The sequence below is a fragment of the Oncorhynchus kisutch genome, unplaced genomic scaffold (assembly GCF_002021735.2).
Source record: "Oncorhynchus kisutch isolate 150728-3 unplaced genomic scaffold, Okis_V2 scaffold2879, whole genome shotgun sequence".
NCBI classification, from domain to species: Eukaryota; Metazoa; Chordata; class Actinopteri; order Salmoniformes; family Salmonidae; genus Oncorhynchus; species Oncorhynchus kisutch.
The window spans coordinates 48,762-67,500 of NW_022264824.1; the positions used below are offsets into that span (position 1 = coordinate 48,762).

Below are 18,739 nucleotides of genomic sequence, written 5' to 3' on the forward strand. Positions count from 1 at the left end.
CTGTGGGGGGGGGGGGGTTCTTTCTTGTTTGTTTCACAATAAAATATATTTTGCATCTTCAAAGTGTTAGGCATGTTACGTGAATGAAATTATACAAACCCCCAAAAAATATATTTGAATTCCAGGTTGTAAGGCAACAAAATTAGGAAAAATGCCAAGGGGGGTGAAAACTTTCACAAGCCTCTGTATATATTATCTTTAGACCAGAGGAAACAGCAATTCCAGTAGCAGCTGGTCTCCCATCCAGGGACTGACCAGGACCAACCCTGTGTAGCTTCAGATACAAACTAGCAGTGGGATTCAGGGTGGGTTGCTGCTGGCCTTATTCTTTTAAAAAAAGGTTCATGGGGTACGGAATAATTTATGATGTGTCAATAGCACAGAGTTAATGAAGAAACATGGAGTAAGTACGTGAATTGCTTTTGTAGTGAAAGTAGTATTTTACAGTGTTATGGGTGGAATTCTGCTGGTTTTGATGGCAGGGTTTAACCAAGTCCTCTGTCTAACGTTGTCATGCCATGATGGCAGGGTTTAACCAAGTCCTCTGTCTATCGTTGTCATGCCATGATGACAGGGTTTAACCAAGTCCTCTGTCTAACGTTGTCATGCCATGATGGCAGGGTTTAACCAAGTCCTCTGTCTATCGTTGTCATGCCATGATGGCAGGGTTTAACCAAGTCCTCTGTCTATCGTTGTCATGCCATGATGGCAGGGTTTAACCAAGTCCTCTGTCTAACGTTGTCATGCCATGATGGCAGGGTTTAACCAAGTCCTCTGTCTATCGTTGTCATGCCATGATGACAGGGTTTAACCAAGTCCTCTGTCTATCGTTGTCATGCCACGATGGCAGGGTTTAACCAAGTCCTCTGTCTAACGTTGTCATGCCATGATGGCAGAGTTTAACCAAGTCCTCTGACTATCGTTGTCATGCCATGATGGCAGGGTTTAACCAAGTCCTCTGTCTATCGTTGTCATGCCATGATGGCAGGGTTTAACCAAGTCCTCTGTCTAACGTTGTCATGCCATGATGGCAGGGTTTAACCAAGTCCTCTGTCTATCGTTGTCATGCCATGATGACAGGGTTTAACCAAGTCCTCTGTCTATCGTTGTCATGCCACGATGGCAGGGTTTAACCAAGTCCTCTGTCTAACGTTGTCATGCCATGATGGCAGAGTTTAACCAAGTCCTCTGACTATCGTTGTCATGCCATGATGGCAGGGTTTAACCAAGTCCTCTGTCTATCGTTGTCATGCCATGATGACAGGGTTTAACCAAGTCCTCTGTCTATCGTTGTCATGCCATGATGGCAGGGTTTAACCAAGTCCTCTGTCTAACGTTGTCATGCCATGATGGCAGGGTTTAACCAAGTTCTCTGTCTAACGTTGTCATGCCATGATGGCAGGGTTTAACCAAGTCCTCTGTCTATCGTTGTCATGCCATGATGGCAGGGTCTAACCAAGTCCTCTGTCTATCGTTGTCATGCCATGATGACAGGGTTTAACCAAGTCCTCTGTCTAACGTTGTCATGCAATGATGGCAGGGTTTAACCAAGTCCTCTGTCTATCATTGTCATGCCATGATGGCAGGGTTTAACCAAGTCCTCTGTCTATCGTTGTCATGCCATGATGGCAGGGTTTAACCAAGTCCTCTGTCTAACATTGTCATGACATGATGGCAGGGTTTAACCAAGTCCTCTGACTATCGTTGTCATGCCATGATGGCAGGGTTTAACCAAGTCCTCTGTCTATCGTTGTCATGCCATGATGGCAGGGTTTAACCAAGTCCTCTGTCTATCGTTGTCATGCCATGATGGCAGGGTGTAACCGAGTCCTCTGACTATCGTTGTCATGCCATGATGGCAGGGTTTAACCAAGTCCTCTGTCTAACGTTGTCATGCCATGATGGCAGGGTTTAACCAAGTCCTTTGTCTAACGTTGTCATGCCATGATGGCAGGACTATTCAGCTAGTGGACCTAGAGTCCTCTGTCTAACGTTGTCATGCCATGATGGCAGGGTTTAACCAAGTCCTTTGTCTAACGTTGTCATGCCATGATGGCAGGACTATTCAGCTAGTGGACCTAGAGGGCCAAAGTACTGCTGGTTTTATTTTCAAGCCCAGCTGGATCTGCTTCAGTCATCTCATCTCACTAGTCATGTCATCAGAGGAGTTGGCTAAAGGACACCCAGGGTTCCAGATGGGACAGGGCTAACTGAGCTCATCCACCATCCCTGTCTGTCTGTCTGTCTGTCTGTCTGTCTGTCTGTCTGTCTGTCTGTCTGTCTGTCTGTCTGTCTGTCTGTCTGTCTGTCTGTCTGTCTGTCTGTCTGTCTGTCTGTCTGTCTGTCTGTCTGTCTGTCTGTCTGTCTGTCTGCCTGCCTGCCTGTCTGTCTGTCTATCTCTCTGCCTCTCTGTCTGCCTATCTCTCTGCCTATCTCTCTGCCTCTCTGTCTGCATATCTCTCTGCCTCTCTGTCTGCCTATCTCTCTGAGTGGGGAACTGTAACCCTCTGACCACCGGTCTCCCACTAACACCAGCCACTGTCCTCAACATCTGTCTCTCTGTCTCCCACTAACACCAGCCACTGTCCTCAACATCTGTCTCTCTGTCTCCCACTAACACCAGCTACTGTCCTCAACATCTGTCTGTCTGTCTCCTTGAACCCTGTGTCCCACCTTCCCCCAAACTTAGAGACAAACATACTTTATATTCAAGATGCCTGTCATCACCTGTCTCCCACAACATCTCACCACAGCCCCTATCGGTCTGTCTCAGTCTCTCAGCACCTCTAAACCTGTATACCACTCTCCCACTGACTACCACCTGTAGAGATCAGCATATATTACAACGCTCTCAGCAAGTCTACTCCACGCTCTCCTCAGCCTCTGTCCTGTCTGTCTCTCAGTGGGTTGTTCTATCACTAACCCTGTCTGTCTCTCAGTGGGTTGTTCTATCACTAACCCTGTCTGTCTCTCAGTGGGTTGTTCTATCACTAACCCTGTCTGTCTCTCAGTGGGTTGTTATATCACTAACCCTGTCTGTCTCTCAGTGGGTTGTTATATCACTAACCCTGTCTGTCTCTCAGTGGGTTGTTCTATCACTAACCCTGTCTGTCTCTCAGTGGGTTGTTCTATCACTAACCCTGTCTGTCTCTCAGGGGGTTGTTCTATCACTAACCCTGTCTGTCTCTCAGTGGGTGGTTCTATCACTAACCATGTCTGTCTCTCAGGGGGTGGTTCTATCACTAACCCTGTCTGTCTCTCAGGGGGTTGTTCTATCACTAACCCTGTCTGTCTCTCAGTGGGTGGTTCTATCACTAACCCTGTCTGTCTCTCAGGGGGTTGTTCTATCACTAACCCTGTCTGTCTCTCAGGGGGTTGTTCTATCACTAACCCTGTCTGTCTCTCAGTGGGTGGTTCTATCACTAACCCTGTCTGTCTCTCAGTGGGTTGTTCTATCACTAACCCTGTCTGTCTCTCAGTGGGTTGTTCTATCACTAACCATGTCTGTCTCTCAGGGGGTTGTTCTATCCCATAAGCTTCTGAACCGTAAATATACATTTTACAGTATATTTGAAAGCTTTCGCCAATCACTCTCTTCACCCCTCTCCCACATCAATCTCTTCAGCGAATCAGTCTCCTCAGCACTCTCCCACATCAATCTCTTCAGCGAATCAGTCTCCTCAGCACTCTCCCACATCAATCTCTTCACCCTCTCACCCCTTACTTAAAACAGCATGTTACCACTCTCCCCCACATGCCCAACACTCTCCACACCATGACTACCAGGAGTAGGAATATCCATATACAACAGCCTGCTGAGATGATGGATGGCATTGTGTTCTGAACACCTTCTGAACTCTTTAGGTTTATTTCTGTTTTCCACTCATAGTCTCTCACCACTCTGTTTACCACTCATAGTCTCTCACCACTCTGTTCACCACTCATAGTCTCTCACCACTCTGTTTACCACTCATAGTCTCTCACCACTCTGTTTACCACTCATAGTCTCTCACCACTCTGTTTTCCACGCATAGTCTCTCACCACTCTGTTTACCACTCATAGTCTCTCACCACTCTGTTTACCACTCATAGTCTCTCACCACTCTGTTTACCACGCATAGTCTCTCACCACTCTGTTTACCACGCATAGTCTCTCACCACTCTGTTCACCACTCTGTTTACCACGCATAGTCTCTCACCACTCTGTTTACCACGCATAGTCTCTCACCACTCTGTTTACCACGCATAGTCTCTCACCACTCTGTTTACCACGCATAGTCTCTCACCACTCTGTTTACCACGCATAGTCTCTCACCACTCTGTTCACCACTCATAGTCTCTCACCACTCTGTTCACCACGCATAGTCTCTCACCACTCTGTTTACCACGCATAGTCTCTCACCACTCTGTTCACCACGCATAGTCTCTCACCACTCTGTTCACCACGCATAGTCTCTCACCACTCTGTTTACCACTCTGTTCACCACTCATAGTCTCTCACCACTCTGTTCACCACTCATAGTCTCTTACCACTCTGTTTACCACGCATAGTCTCTCACCACTCTGTTTACCACTCATAGTCTCTCACCACTCTGTTTACCACGCATAGTCTCTCACCACTCTGTTCACCACGCATAGTCTCTCACCACTCTGTTTACCACTCATAGTCTCTCACCACTCTGTTTACCACGCATAGTCTCTCACCACTCTGTTCACCACTCATAGTCTCTTACCACTCTGTTTACCACGCATAGTCTCTCACCACTCTGTTTACCACGCATAGTCTCTCACCACTCTGTTTACCACGCATAGTCTCTCACCACTCTGTTCACCACGCATAGTCTCTCACCACTCTGTTTACCACGCATAGTCTCTCACCACTCTGTTTACCACGCATAGTCTCTCACCACTCTGTTTACCACGCATAGTCTCTCACCACTCTGTTCACCACTCTGTTCACCACTCTGTTTACATCTCTGTTTACCACTCATAGTCTCTCACCACTCTGTTTTCCACTCTGTTTTCCACTCATAGTCTCTCACCACTCTGTTTACCACTCATAGTCTCTCACCACTCTGTTTACCACTCTGTTTACCACTCTGTTCATCACTGATAGTCTCTCACCACTCTGTTTACCACTCATAGTCTCTCACCACTATGTGTACCACACACAGACTCCATCTCCACTCCACTCACCCCTCTAGTCATCACTCTCTGACCACTCTCAATATTCCTAGTTGTATTATAACTACCTATCATCTCTCAGTATCCCTATAAGGAGTGTTATAATGATCTATCATCTCTCAGTATCCTTATAAGGAGTGTTATAACTACCTATCATCTCTCAGTCTTCCTATAAGGAGTGTTATAACAACCTATCATCTCTCAGTATTCCTATAAGGAGTGTTATAACGACCTATCATCTCTCAGTATCCTTATAAGGAGTGTTATAACGACCTATCATCTCTCAGTATCCCTATAAGGAGTGTTATAACTACCTATCATCTCTCAGTCTTCCTATAAGGAGTGTTACAACTACCTATCATCTCTCAGTATTCCTATAAGGAGTGTTATAACTACCTATCATCTCTCAGTGTTCCTATAAGGAGTGTTATAACTACCTATCATCTCTCAGTATCCCTATAAGGAGTGTTATAACTACCTATCATCTCTCAGTATCCCTATAAGGAGTGTTATAACTACCTATCATCTCAGTATCCCTATAAGGAGTGTTATAACTACCTATCATCTCTCAGTATCCATATAAGGAGTGTTATAACTACCTATCATCTCTCAGTATCCCTATAAGGAGTGTTATAACTACCTATCATCTCAGTATCCCTATAAGGAGTGTTATAACTACCTATCATCTCTCAGTATCCCTATAAGGAGTGTTATAACGACCTATCATCTCTCAGTATCCCTATAAGGAGTGCTATAACTACCTATCATCTCTCAGTCTTCCTATAAGGAGTGTTATAACGACCTATCATCTCTCAGTATCCCTATAAGGAGTGTTATAACGACCTATCATCTCTCAGTATCCCTATAAGGAGTGTTATAACGACCTATCATCTCTCAGTATCCCTATAAGGAGTGTTATAACGACCTATCATCTCTCAGTATCCCTATAAGGAGTGTTATAACGACCTATCATCTCTCAGTATCCCTATAAGGAGTGTTATAACGACCTATCATCTCTCAGTATCCCTATAAGGAGTGTTATAACGACCTATCATCTCTCAGTACCCCTATAAGGTGTTAGCTACCGGTTCCTTACTGTATTCTACTGTTTTGAATTGTTCGTATTTGTTTCTATGTTCCTGTACTGATCTTGATTTGCAGACAAGTGATTGCTATTTCCACGCGTGTGTTTTGACTCTGTCCTAAGCAATAGGTTTGGATTCATGCCCAGAACCTCAGCCTCCCCTCAACGGTGTCAATGTGGGCCAGCGCTTCACTGTGGGGGACATGGTTTCCTTTCAGTGTGACCAAGGCTACTCTCTGAAGGTGAGTACACACACACGCACACACGCACACACACGCACACACACACACACTCACACAAACACACAAACACACACACACACACACACACACACACACTTGCTCTGTTACCAAGGCTACTCTCTGAAGGTAAGTACACACACACGCACACACATACACACACACACACACACACACACACTTGCTCTGTTACCTTTTGGTTTTGCTAGGGTGGTGCAGGGTGGGCCAGTGGAGGATGGACGGAGGCATCTGCCCTTTGGTGCAGAAGGTTTCCGGATTGAATCCAGCGATAGAAACTTAACTTAACTTAACTTAACTCAATGTAACTTAACTCAATGTAACTTAACTTAACTTAACTTAACTCAACTTAACTCAATGTAACTTAACACAATGTAACTTAACTTAACTTAACTTAACTCAACTTAACTCAACTCAACTTAATTAACTCAATGTAACTTAACTCAATGTAACTTAACTCAATGTAACTTAACTCAATGTAACTTAACTCAATGTAACTTAACTCAATGTAACTTAACTCAATGTAACTTAACTTAACTTAACTCAATGTAACTAACTTAACTTAACTCAATGTAACTAGCTTAACTTAACTCAACTTAACTTAACTCAATGTAACTAACTTAACTTAACTCAACTTAACTTAACTCAATGTAACTTAACTCAACTTAACTTAACTCATTGTAACTAACTTAACTTAACTCAACTTAACTTAACTCAATGTAACTTAACTCAATGTAACTTAACTTTAAACACTTTGAAATTTGACTTTGCGAACAACTTAGAAATTTGAACATTTTTGAAAAACATAGATGAAGGTCTAATTCTGATGTGATAGCTTGTTGGGACCCTATTCCCTACGTAGTGCACTATTTTGAGCAGGGCTCCACAGGGCTCTAGTTCACTATAGAGGGAGTAGGGTTCCATTTGGGACACATGTCTGATGTAGAGCTGCCAGTTTAGATATGCAGACCCAGGGAATACCCTGAAGGTTGAAGTGAAACACACACACACCGAGTGTGTTAGGATAAATACTGTGTGTGTGTGTGTGTGTGTGTGTAAGTGTGTGCGTGTAAGTGTGTGGGTGTGTTTTTGTGTGTGTGTGAGAATGCTTGTGCGTGTGTGTGTAAGTGTGTGCGTGTAAGTGTGTGGGTGTGTTTTTGTGTGTGGGAGGTTAAACTAACTAACAGTTTCCTGTTCCCCCTTTCAGTAGATAGTGTTGATACGTTTTCTGTTCCCTCTGTCAAACACACACACACACACGCATGCACAAACACACACACACACCAGCAGATGAACACACACACACAATTGATCTGTGTTGTTCAGATCCTCAGGTTCTAACTAACCCTCATGAAACTCACTCAGAGTAGATAAGATTATTCGTATTATGTCCAGTTACTGTAATTAATATTATGACCAGTTACTGTAATTAATATAATTAATATTATGACCAGTTACTGTAATTAATATCATTAATATTATGTCCAGTTACTGTAATTCATATAATTAATATTATGACCAGTTACTGTAATTAATATTATGAATAGTTACTGTAATTAATATTATGACCAGTTACTGTAATTAATATTATGACCAGTTACTGTAATTAATATAAATAATATTATGACCAATTACTGTAATTAATATCATTAATATTATGACCAATTACTGTAATTAATATAATTAATATTATGACCAGTTACTGTAATTAATATAATTGATATTATGACCAGTTACTGTAATTGATATTATGACCAGTTACTGTAATTAATATTATGACCAATTACTGTAATGAATATAATTAATACTATGACCAGTTACTGTAATTAATATAATTGATATTATGACCAGTTACTGTAATTAATATTATGACCAGTTACTGTAATTAATATTATGACCAGTTACTGTAATTAATATTACTGGTTGTGTCCAACAGCCACATACTGGTTGTGTCCAACAGCCACATACTGGTTGTGTCCAACAGCCACATACTGGTTGTGTCCAACAGCCACATACTGGTTGTGTCCAACAGCCACATACTGGTTGTGTCCAACAGCCACATACTGGTTGTGTCCAACAGCCACATACTGGTTGTGTCCAACAGCCACATACTGGTTGTGTCCAACAGCCACATACTGGTTGTGTCCAACAGCCACATACTGGTTGTGTCCAACAGCCACATACTGGTTGTGTCCAACAGCCACATACTGGTTGTGTCCAACATCCACATACTGGTTGTGTCCAACATCCACATACTGGTTGTGTCCAACAGCCACATACTGGTTGTGTCCAACAGCCACATACTGGTTGTGTCCAACATCTACATACTGGTTGTGTCCAACATCTATATAATGGTTGTGTCCAACATCTACATACTGGTTGTGTCCAACAGCCACATACTGGTTGTGTCCAACAGCCACATACTGGTTGTGTCCAACAGCCACATACTGGTTGTGTCCAACAGCCACATACTGGTTGTGTCCAACAGCCACATACTGGTTGTGTCCAACAGCCACATACTGGTTGTGTCCAACAGCCACATACTGGTTGTGTCCAACAGCCACATACTGGTTGTGTCCAACAGCCACATACTGGTTGTGTCCAACAGCCACATACTGGTTGTGTCCAACATCCACACACTGGTTGTGTCCAACAGCCACATACTGGTTGTGTCCAACAGCCACATACTGGTTGTGTCCAACAGCCACATACTGGTTGTGTCCAACAGCCACATACTGGTTGTGTCCAACATCCACACACTGGTTGTGTCCAACAGCCACATACTGGTTGTGTCCAACAGCCACATACTGGTTGTGTCCAACATCCACACACTGGTTGTGTCCAACAGCCACATACTGGTTGTGTCCAACAGCCACATACTGGTTGTGTCCAACATCCACACACTGGTTGTGTCCAACAGCCACATACTGGTTGTGTCCAACAGCCACATACTGGTTGTGTCCAACAGCCACACACTGGTTGTGTCCAACATCCACACACTGGTTGTGTCCAACAGCCACATACTGGTTGTGTCCAACATCCACACACTGGTTGTGTCCAACAGCCACATACTGGTTGTGTCCAACATCCACACACTGGTTGTGTCCAACAGCCACATACTGGTTGTGTCCAACAGCCACATACTGGTTGTGTCCAACAGCCACATACTGGTTGTGTCCAACATCCACACACTGGTTGTGTCCAACATCCACATACTGGTTGTGTCCAACAGCCACATACTGGTTGTGTCCAACAGCCACACACTGGTTGTGTCCAACAGCCACATACTGGTTGTGTCCAACAGCCACATACTGGTTGTGTCCAACATCCACACACTGGTTGTGTCCAACATCCACATACTGGTTGTGTCCAACAGCCACATACTGGTTGTGTCCAACAGCCACATACTGGTTGTGTCCAACAGCCACATACTGGTTGTGTCCAACATCTACATACTGGTTGTGTCCAACATCTATATACTGGTTGTGTCCAACATCTACATACTGGTTGTGTCCAACAGCCACATACTGGTTGTGTCCAACATCCACACACTGGTTGTGTCCAACATCCACATACTGGTTGTGTCCAACAGCCACATACTGGTTGTGTCCAACAGCCACATACTGGTTGTGTCCAACAGCCACATACTGGTTGTGTCCAACAGCCACATACTGGTTGTGTCCAACATCTACATACTGGTTGTGTCCAACATCTATATAATGGTTGTGTCGAACATCTACATACTGGTTGTGTCCAACATCCACATACTGGTTGTGTCCAGCATCTATATACTGGTTGTGTCCATCAGCCACATACTGGTTGTGTCCAATGTATATATACTGGTTGTGTCCAATGTCTACATAGTGGTTGTGTCCAACAGCCACATACTGGTTGTGTCCAACATCTATATACTGGTTGTGTCCAACATTTACATACTGGTTGTGTCCAGCATCTTTATACTGGTTGTGTCCAATGTCTGCATACTGGTTGTGTCCAACAGCCACATACTGGTTGTGTCCAACATCTACATACTGGTTGTGTCCAACTGCCACATACTGGTTGTGTCCAACATCTACATACTGGTTGTGTCCAACATCCACATACTGGTTGTGTCCAACATCCACATACTGGTTGTGTCCAACAGCCACATACTGGTTGTGTCCAACATTTACATACTGGTTGTGTCCAGCATCTTTATACTGGTTGTGTCCAACATCTACATACTGGTTGTGTCCAACAGCCACATACTGGTTGTGTCCAACATCTACATACTGGTTGTGTCCATCAGCCACATACTGGTTGTGTCCAACATCTATATACTGGTTGTGTCCAACATCTACATACTGGTTGTGTCCATCAGCCGCATACTGGTTGTGTCCAACATCTACATACTGGTTGTGTCCATCAGCCACATACTGGTTGTTTCCATCATCTACATACTGGTTGTTTCCAACAGCCACATACTGGTTGTGTCCAACATCCACACACTGGTTGTGTCCAACATCCACATACTGGTTGTGTCCAACAGCCACATACTGGTTGTTTCCATCATTTACATACTGGTTGTGTACATCATCTACATACTGGTTGTTTTCATCATCTACATACTGGTTGTTTCCATCATCTATATACTGGTTGTGTCCAACATCCACATACTGGTTGTGTCCATCATCTATATACTGGTTGTTTCCATCATCTATATACTGGTTGTGTCCATCATCTATATACTGGTTGTGTCCATCAGCCACATACTGGTTGTTTCCATCATCTACATACTGGTTGTGTCCATCATCTATATACTGGTTGTGTCCATCATCTATATACTCGTTGTTTCCATCATCTATATACTGGTTGTTTCCATCATCTATATACTGGTTGTGTCCAACATCCACATACTGGTTGTTTCCATCATCTATATACTGGTTGTGTCCATCATCTACATACTGGTTGTGTCCAACAGCCACATACTGGTTGTTTCCATCATCTATATACTGGTTGTGTCCATCATCTACATACTGGTTGTGTCCAACATCCACATACTGGTTGTGTCCATCATCTATATACTGTTTGTGTCCATCAGCCACATACTGGTTGTGTCCAACGTCTATATACTGGTTGTGTCCAACATCTATATACTGGTTGTGTCCAACATCTACATACTGGTTGTGTACATCATCTATATACTGGTTGTGTCCATCATCTATATACTGGTTGTGTCCATCATCTATATACTGGTTGTGTCCAACATTCACATACTGGTTGTGTCCATCATCTATATACTGGTTGTGTCCAACATTCACATACTGGTTGTGTACAACGTCTATATACTGGTTGTGTCCAACATCTATATACTGGTTGTTTCCATCATCTATATACTGGTTGTTTCCATCATCTATATACTGGTTGTTTCCATCATCTATATACTGGTTGTGTCCATCATCTATATACTGGTTGTTTCCATCATCTATATACTGGTTGTGTCCATCATCTATATACTGGTTGTGTCCATCATCTATATACTGGTTGTGTCCATCATCTATATACTGGTTGTCCATCATCTTACTGGTGTGTCCATCATCTATATACTGGTTGTGTCCATCATCTATATACTGGTTGTGTCCATCATCTATATACTGGTTGTGTCCATCATCTATATACTGGTTGTGTCCATCATCTACATACTGGTTGTGTCCATCTTCTATATACTGGTTGTGTCCATCATCTACATACTGGTTGTGTCCATCATCTATATACTGGTTGTGTCCATCATCTACATACTGGTTGTGTCCATCATCTATATACTGGTTGTGTCCATCATCTACATACTGGTTGTGTCCATCATCCATATACTGGTTGTGTCCATCATCTACATACTGGTTGTGTCCAACATCCACATACTGGTTGTGTCCATCATCTATATACTGTTTGTGTCCATCAGCCACATACTGGTTGTGTCCAACGTCTATATACTGGTTGTGTCCAACATCTATATACTGGTTGTGTCCATCATCTATATACTGGTTGTGTCCAACATTCACATACTGGTTGTGTACAACGTCTATATACTGGTTGTGTCCAACATCTATATACTGGTTGTTTCCATCATCTATATACTGGTTGTTTCCATCATCTATATACTGGTTGTGTCCATCATCTATATACTGGTTGTGTCCATCATCTATATACTGGTTGTGTCCATCATCTATATACTGGTTGTGTCCATCATCTATATACTGGTTGTGTCCATCATCTATATACTGGTTGTGTCCATCATCTATATACTGGTTGTGTCCATCATCTATATACTGGTTGTGTCCATCATCTACATACTGGTTGTGTCCATCATCTATATACTGGTTGTGTCAATCATCTATATACTGGCTGTGTCCATCATCTATATACTGGTTGTGTCCATCATCTACATACTGGTTGTGTCCATCATCTATATACTGGTTGTGTCCATCATTTATATACTGGTTGTGTCAATCATCTATATACTGGTTGTGTCCATCATCTATATACTGGTTGTGTCCATCATCTATATACTGGTTGTGTCCATCATCTATATACTGGTTGTGTCCATCTATATACTGGTTGTGTCCATCATCTATATACTGGTTGTTTCCATCATCTATATACTGGTTGTGTCCATCATCTATATACTGGTTGTTTCCATCATCTACATACTGGTTGTGTCCATCATCTATATACTGGTTGTGTCCATCATCTACATACTGGTTGTGTCCATCATCGATATACTGGTTGTGTCCATCATCTACATACTGGTTGTGTCCATCATCTATATACTGGTTGTGTCCATCATCTATATACTGGTTGTGTCCAACATTCACATACTGGTTGTGTCCATCATCTATATACTGGTTGTGTCCATCATCTATATACTGGTTGTGTCCATCATCTACATACTGGTTGTGTCCAACATCTATATACTGGTTGTGTCCATCATCTATATACTGGTTGTTTCCATCATCTATATACTGGTTGTGTCCATCATCTATATACTGGTTGTGTCCATCATCTATATACTGGTTGTGTCCATCATCTATATACTGGTTGTGTCCATCATCTATATACTGGTTGTTTCCATCATCTATATACTGGTTGTGTCCATCATCTATATACTGGTTGTGTCCATCATCTACATACTGGTTGTGTCCAACATTAACATACTTGACCTTTTATTCTACAGTAGAGACCTTGAGGATAAAGATGAGGAAGGCAATTCCAACAAAACCACGTGCCAAAATAATGTGAAGAAACCCTTATTGACACGTTTCTCTCCCTGTTGTTTTCTTGGCCTTGGTTTGATATGAATCAGCATTTTCAAAGGTTTCTGTGGTATTCTGTTATATTTGTTTGTTTCCTACAGGGCATCCTAAACAGCACCCTATTCTCTATACAGAGCCATAGGGCCTGGTCTAAAGTAGTGCACTTACATAGGGACTAGGGTTCCATAGGGCTCTGGTCTAAACTAGTGCACTACATAGGTAATAGGGTTCCATAGGGCCTGGTCTAAACTAGTGCACTACATAGGGAATAGGATTCCATAGGGCCTGGTCTAAAGTAGTGGATTATATAGGGAATAGGTTGCCATAGGGCCTGGCTTAAAGTAGTGCACTATATATTGGGATTAGGGTTCCATAGAGCCTGGTCTAAAGTAGTGGACTCTATAGGGACTAGGGTGCCATTTGGGATGCATTTATTGTGATATAGCCACATCCTACAGTGCTGAATAGATGTGTTTGTTTGCAGGGTAATGTATACATGTATATTTTCTCTTGCAGGGTAATGAATACATAACGTGTATGCCAGGGCCCGTCAGACGATGGAATTACCCCGTACCTCTGTGCTTAGGTAATGTATTCATTCCGTACATGTCGTCTTTATTATGGTAATGTTTACATGTTTACAGTATAGAAGTTCATAGTGTTCTGGGATGAGATTAACCATCCATATCTACCATCACACCTGTATGAACCATCACAGACATTTCTGCTATCACTATGACTACGGTACCTCATTACAATATAAATTCAGAGGAATGAAACATTTTACGTTTTGGATGTAACTGTGTCTATATCCACGGCAACTAATCAGTCAGAATGTATCTATATCCAAGGCAACCAATCAGTCAGAATGTATCCATATCAACGGCAACCAATCAGTCAGAATGTATCTATATCCACGGCAACTAATAAGTCAGAATGTGTCTATATCCACGGCAACCAATCAGTCATAATGTATCTATATCCACGGCAACCAATCAGCCAGAATTTATCCATATCCACGGCAACCAATCAGTCAGAATGTATCTATATCCACGGCAACAAATCAGTCACAATGTATCTATATCCACGGCAACCAATCAGCCAGAATGTATCTAATATCCACGGCAACTAATCAGTCAGAATGTGTCTATATCCACGGCAACCAATCAGTCATAATGTATCTATATCCACGGCAACTAATCAGTCAGAATGTATCTATATCCACGGCAACTAATCAGTCAGAATGTATCTATATCCACGGCAACCAATCAGTCAGAATGTATCTATATCCACGGCAACTAATCAGTCAGAATGTGTCTATATCCACGGCAACTAATCAGTCAGAAGGTATCTATATCCACGGCAACCAATCAGTCAGAATGTATCTATATCCACGGCAACTAATCAGTCAGAATGTGTCTATATCCACGGCAACCAATCAGTCATAATGTATCTATATCCACGGCAACCAATCAGTCAGAATGTATCTATATCCACGGCAACAAATCAGTCACAATGTATCTATATCCACGGCAACCAATCAGCCAGAATTTATCCATATCCACGGCAACCAATCAGTCAGAATGTATCTATATCCACGGCAACAAATCAGTCACAATGTATCTATATCCACGGCAACCAATCAGCCACAATTTATCCATATCCACGGCAACCAATCAGTCAGAATGTATCTATATCCACAGCAACAAATCAGTCACAATGTATCTATATCCACGGCAACCAATCAGCCAGAATGTGTCTCTTTTTGTATTAGTTGATTTCCCTGATGAGTCTGTTTAGTTCTGCTGTACTGATTGGTAGGATGACTTCTATGATTGGAGAGCAGTCCTCTCTGCTATACTGCTGATTGGTAGGATGACTTATAGGATTGGAGAGCAGTCCTCTCTGCTATACTGCTGATTGGTAGGATGACTTCTATGATTGGAGAGCAGTCCTCTCTGCTATACTGCTGATTGGTAGGATGACTTCTATGATTGGAGAGCAGTCCTCTCTCCTATACTGCTGATTGGTAGGATGACTTCTAGGATTGGAGAGCAGTCCTCTCTGCTATACTGCTGATTGGTAGGATGACTTCTATGATTGGAGAGCAGTCCTCTCTGCTATACTGCTGATTGGTAGGATGACTTCTATGATTGGAGAGCAGTCCTCTCTGCTATACTGCTGATTGGTAGGATGACTTCTAGGAATGGAGAGCAGTCCTCTCTGCTATACTGCTGATTGGTAGGATGACTTCTATGATTGGAGAGCAGTCCTCTCTGCTATACTGCTGATTGGTAGGATGACCTCTATGATTGGAGAGCAGTCCTCTCTGCTATACTGCTGATTGGTAGGATGACTTCTAGGATTGGAGAGCAGTCCTCTCTGCTATACTGCTGATTGGTAGGATGACTTCTATGATTGGAGAGCAGTCCTCTCTGCTATACTGCTGATTGGTAGGATGACTTCTATGATTGGAGAGCAGTCCTCTCTGCTATACTGCTGATTGGTAGGATGACTTCTATGATTGGAGAGCAGTCCTCTCTGCTATACTGCTGATTGGTAGGATGACTTCTATGATTGGAGAGCAGTCCTCTCTGCTATACTGCTGATTGGTAGGATGACTTCTATGATTGGAGAGCAGTCCTCTCTGCTATACTGCTGATTGGTAGGATGACTTCTATGATTGGAGAGCAGTCCTCTCTGCTATACTGCTGATTGGTAGGATGACTTCTATGATTGGAGAGCAGTCCTCTCTGCTATACTGCTGATTGGTAGGATGACTTCTAGGATTGGAGAGCAGTCCTCTCTGCTATACTGCTGATTGGTAGGATACTTCTAGGATTGGAGAGCAGTCCTCTCTGCTATACTGCTGATTGGTAGGATGACTTCTATGATTGGAGAGCAGTCCTCTCTGCTATACTGCTGATTGGTAGGATGACTTCTATGATTGGAGAGCAGTCCTCTCTGCTATACTGCTGATTGGTAGGATGACTTCTATGATTGGAGAGCAGTCCTCTCTGCTATACTGCTGATTGGTAGGATGACTTCTATGATTGGAGAGCAGTCCTCTCTGCTATACTGCTGATTGGTAGGATGACTTCTAGGATTGGAGAGCAGTCCTCTCTGCTATACTGCTGATTGGTAGGATGACTTCTAGGATTGGAGAGCAGTCCTCTCTGCTATACTGCTGATTGGTAGGATGACTTCTATGATTGGAGAGCAGTCCTCTCTGCTATACTGCTGATTGGTAGGATGACTTCTAGGATTGGAGAGCAGTCCTCTCTGCTATACTGCTGATTGGTAGGATGACTTCTATGATTGGAGAGCAGTCCTCTCTGCTATACTGCTGATTGGTAGGATGACTTCTAGGATTGGAGAGCAGTCCTCTCTGCTATACTGCTGATTGGTAGGATGACTTCTAGGATTGGAGAGCAGTCCTCTCTGCTATACTGCTGATTGGTAGGATGACTTCTAGGATTGGAGAGCAGTCCTCTCTGCTATACTGCTGATTGGTAGGATGACTTCTAGGATTGGAGAGCAGTCCTCTCTGCTATACTGCTGATTGGTAGGATGACTTCTATGATTGGAGAGCAGTCCTCTCTGCTATACTGCTGATTGGTAGGATGACTTCTATGATTGGAGAGCAGTCCTCTCTGCTATACTGCTGATTGGTAGGATGACTTCTATGATTGGAGAGCAGTCCTCTCTGCTATACTGCTGATTGGTAGGATGACTTCTATGATTGGAGAGCAGTCCTCTCTGCTATACTGCTGATTGGTAGGATGACTTCTATGATTGGAGAGCAGTCCTCTCTGCTATACTGCTGATTGGTAGGATGACTTCTATGATTGGAGAGCAGTCCTCTCTGCTATACTGCTGATTGGTAGGATGACTTCTATGATTGGAGAGCAGTCCTCTCTGCTATACTGCTGATTGGTAGGATGACTTCTATGATTGGAGAGCAGTCCTCTCTGCTATACTGCTGATTGGTAGGATGACTTCTATGATTGGAGAGCAGTCCTCTCTGCTATACTGCTGATTGGTAGGATGACTTCTAGGATTGGAGAGCAGTCCTCTCTGCTATACTGCTGATTGGTAGGATGACTTCTATGATTGGAGAGCAGTCCTCTCTGCTATACTGCTGATTGGTAGGATGACTTCTATGATTGGAGAGCAGTCCTCTCTGCTATACTGCTGATTGGTAGGATGACTTCTATGATTGGAGAGCAGTCCTCTCTGCTATACTGCTGATTGGTAGGATGACTTCTATGATTGGAGAGCAGTCCTCTCTGCTATACTGCTGATTGGTAGGATGACTTCTAGGATTGGAGAGCAGTCCTCTCTGCTATACTGCTGATTGGTAGGATGACTTCTATGATTGGAGAGCAGTCCTCTCTGCTATACTGCTGATTGGTAGGATGACTTCTAGGATTGGAGAGCAGTCCTCTCTGCTATACTGCTGATTGGTAGGATGACTTCTAGGATTGGAGAGCAGTCCTCTCTGCTATACTGCTGATTGGTAGGATGACTTCTATGATTGGAGAGCAGTCCTCTCTGCTATACTGCTGATTGGTAGGATGACTTCTATGATTGGAGAGCAGTCCTCTCTGCTATACTGCTGATTGGTAGGATGACTTCTATGATTGGAGAGCAGTCCTCTCTGCTATACTGCTGATTGGTAGGATGACTTCTAGGATTGGAGAGCAGTCCTCTCTGCTATACTGCTGATTGGTAGGATGACTTCTATGATTGGAGAGCAGTCCTCTCTGCTATACTGCTGATTGGTAGGATGACTTCTATGATTGGAGAGCAGTCCTCTCTGCTATACTGCTGATTGGTAGGATGACTTCTATGATTGGAGAGCAGTCCTCTCTGCTATACTGCTGATTGGTAGGATGACTTCTATGATTGGAGAGCAGTCCTCT

The 18,739-nt window shown here is 43.1% G+C and overlaps 1 protein-coding gene across 1 annotated transcript in view; it reads left to right on the plus strand.

Moving 5' to 3' along the window:
- LOC116370990 (CUB and sushi domain-containing protein 3-like) overlaps nt 1-18,739 on the plus strand; it is a gene marked incomplete at its 5' end in the record, with an annotated part of 257,751 nt that overhangs the window by 19,340 nt on the left and 219,672 nt on the right. Inside the window, 2 exons of the mRNA XM_031819925.1 lie at nt 6,392-6,510; nt 14,331-14,400. Coding sequence (XP_031675785.1) covers nt 6,392-6,510; nt 14,331-14,400 — 189 coding nt within the window. The remainder of the gene's footprint in view (nt 1-6,391; nt 6,511-14,330; nt 14,401-18,739) is intronic.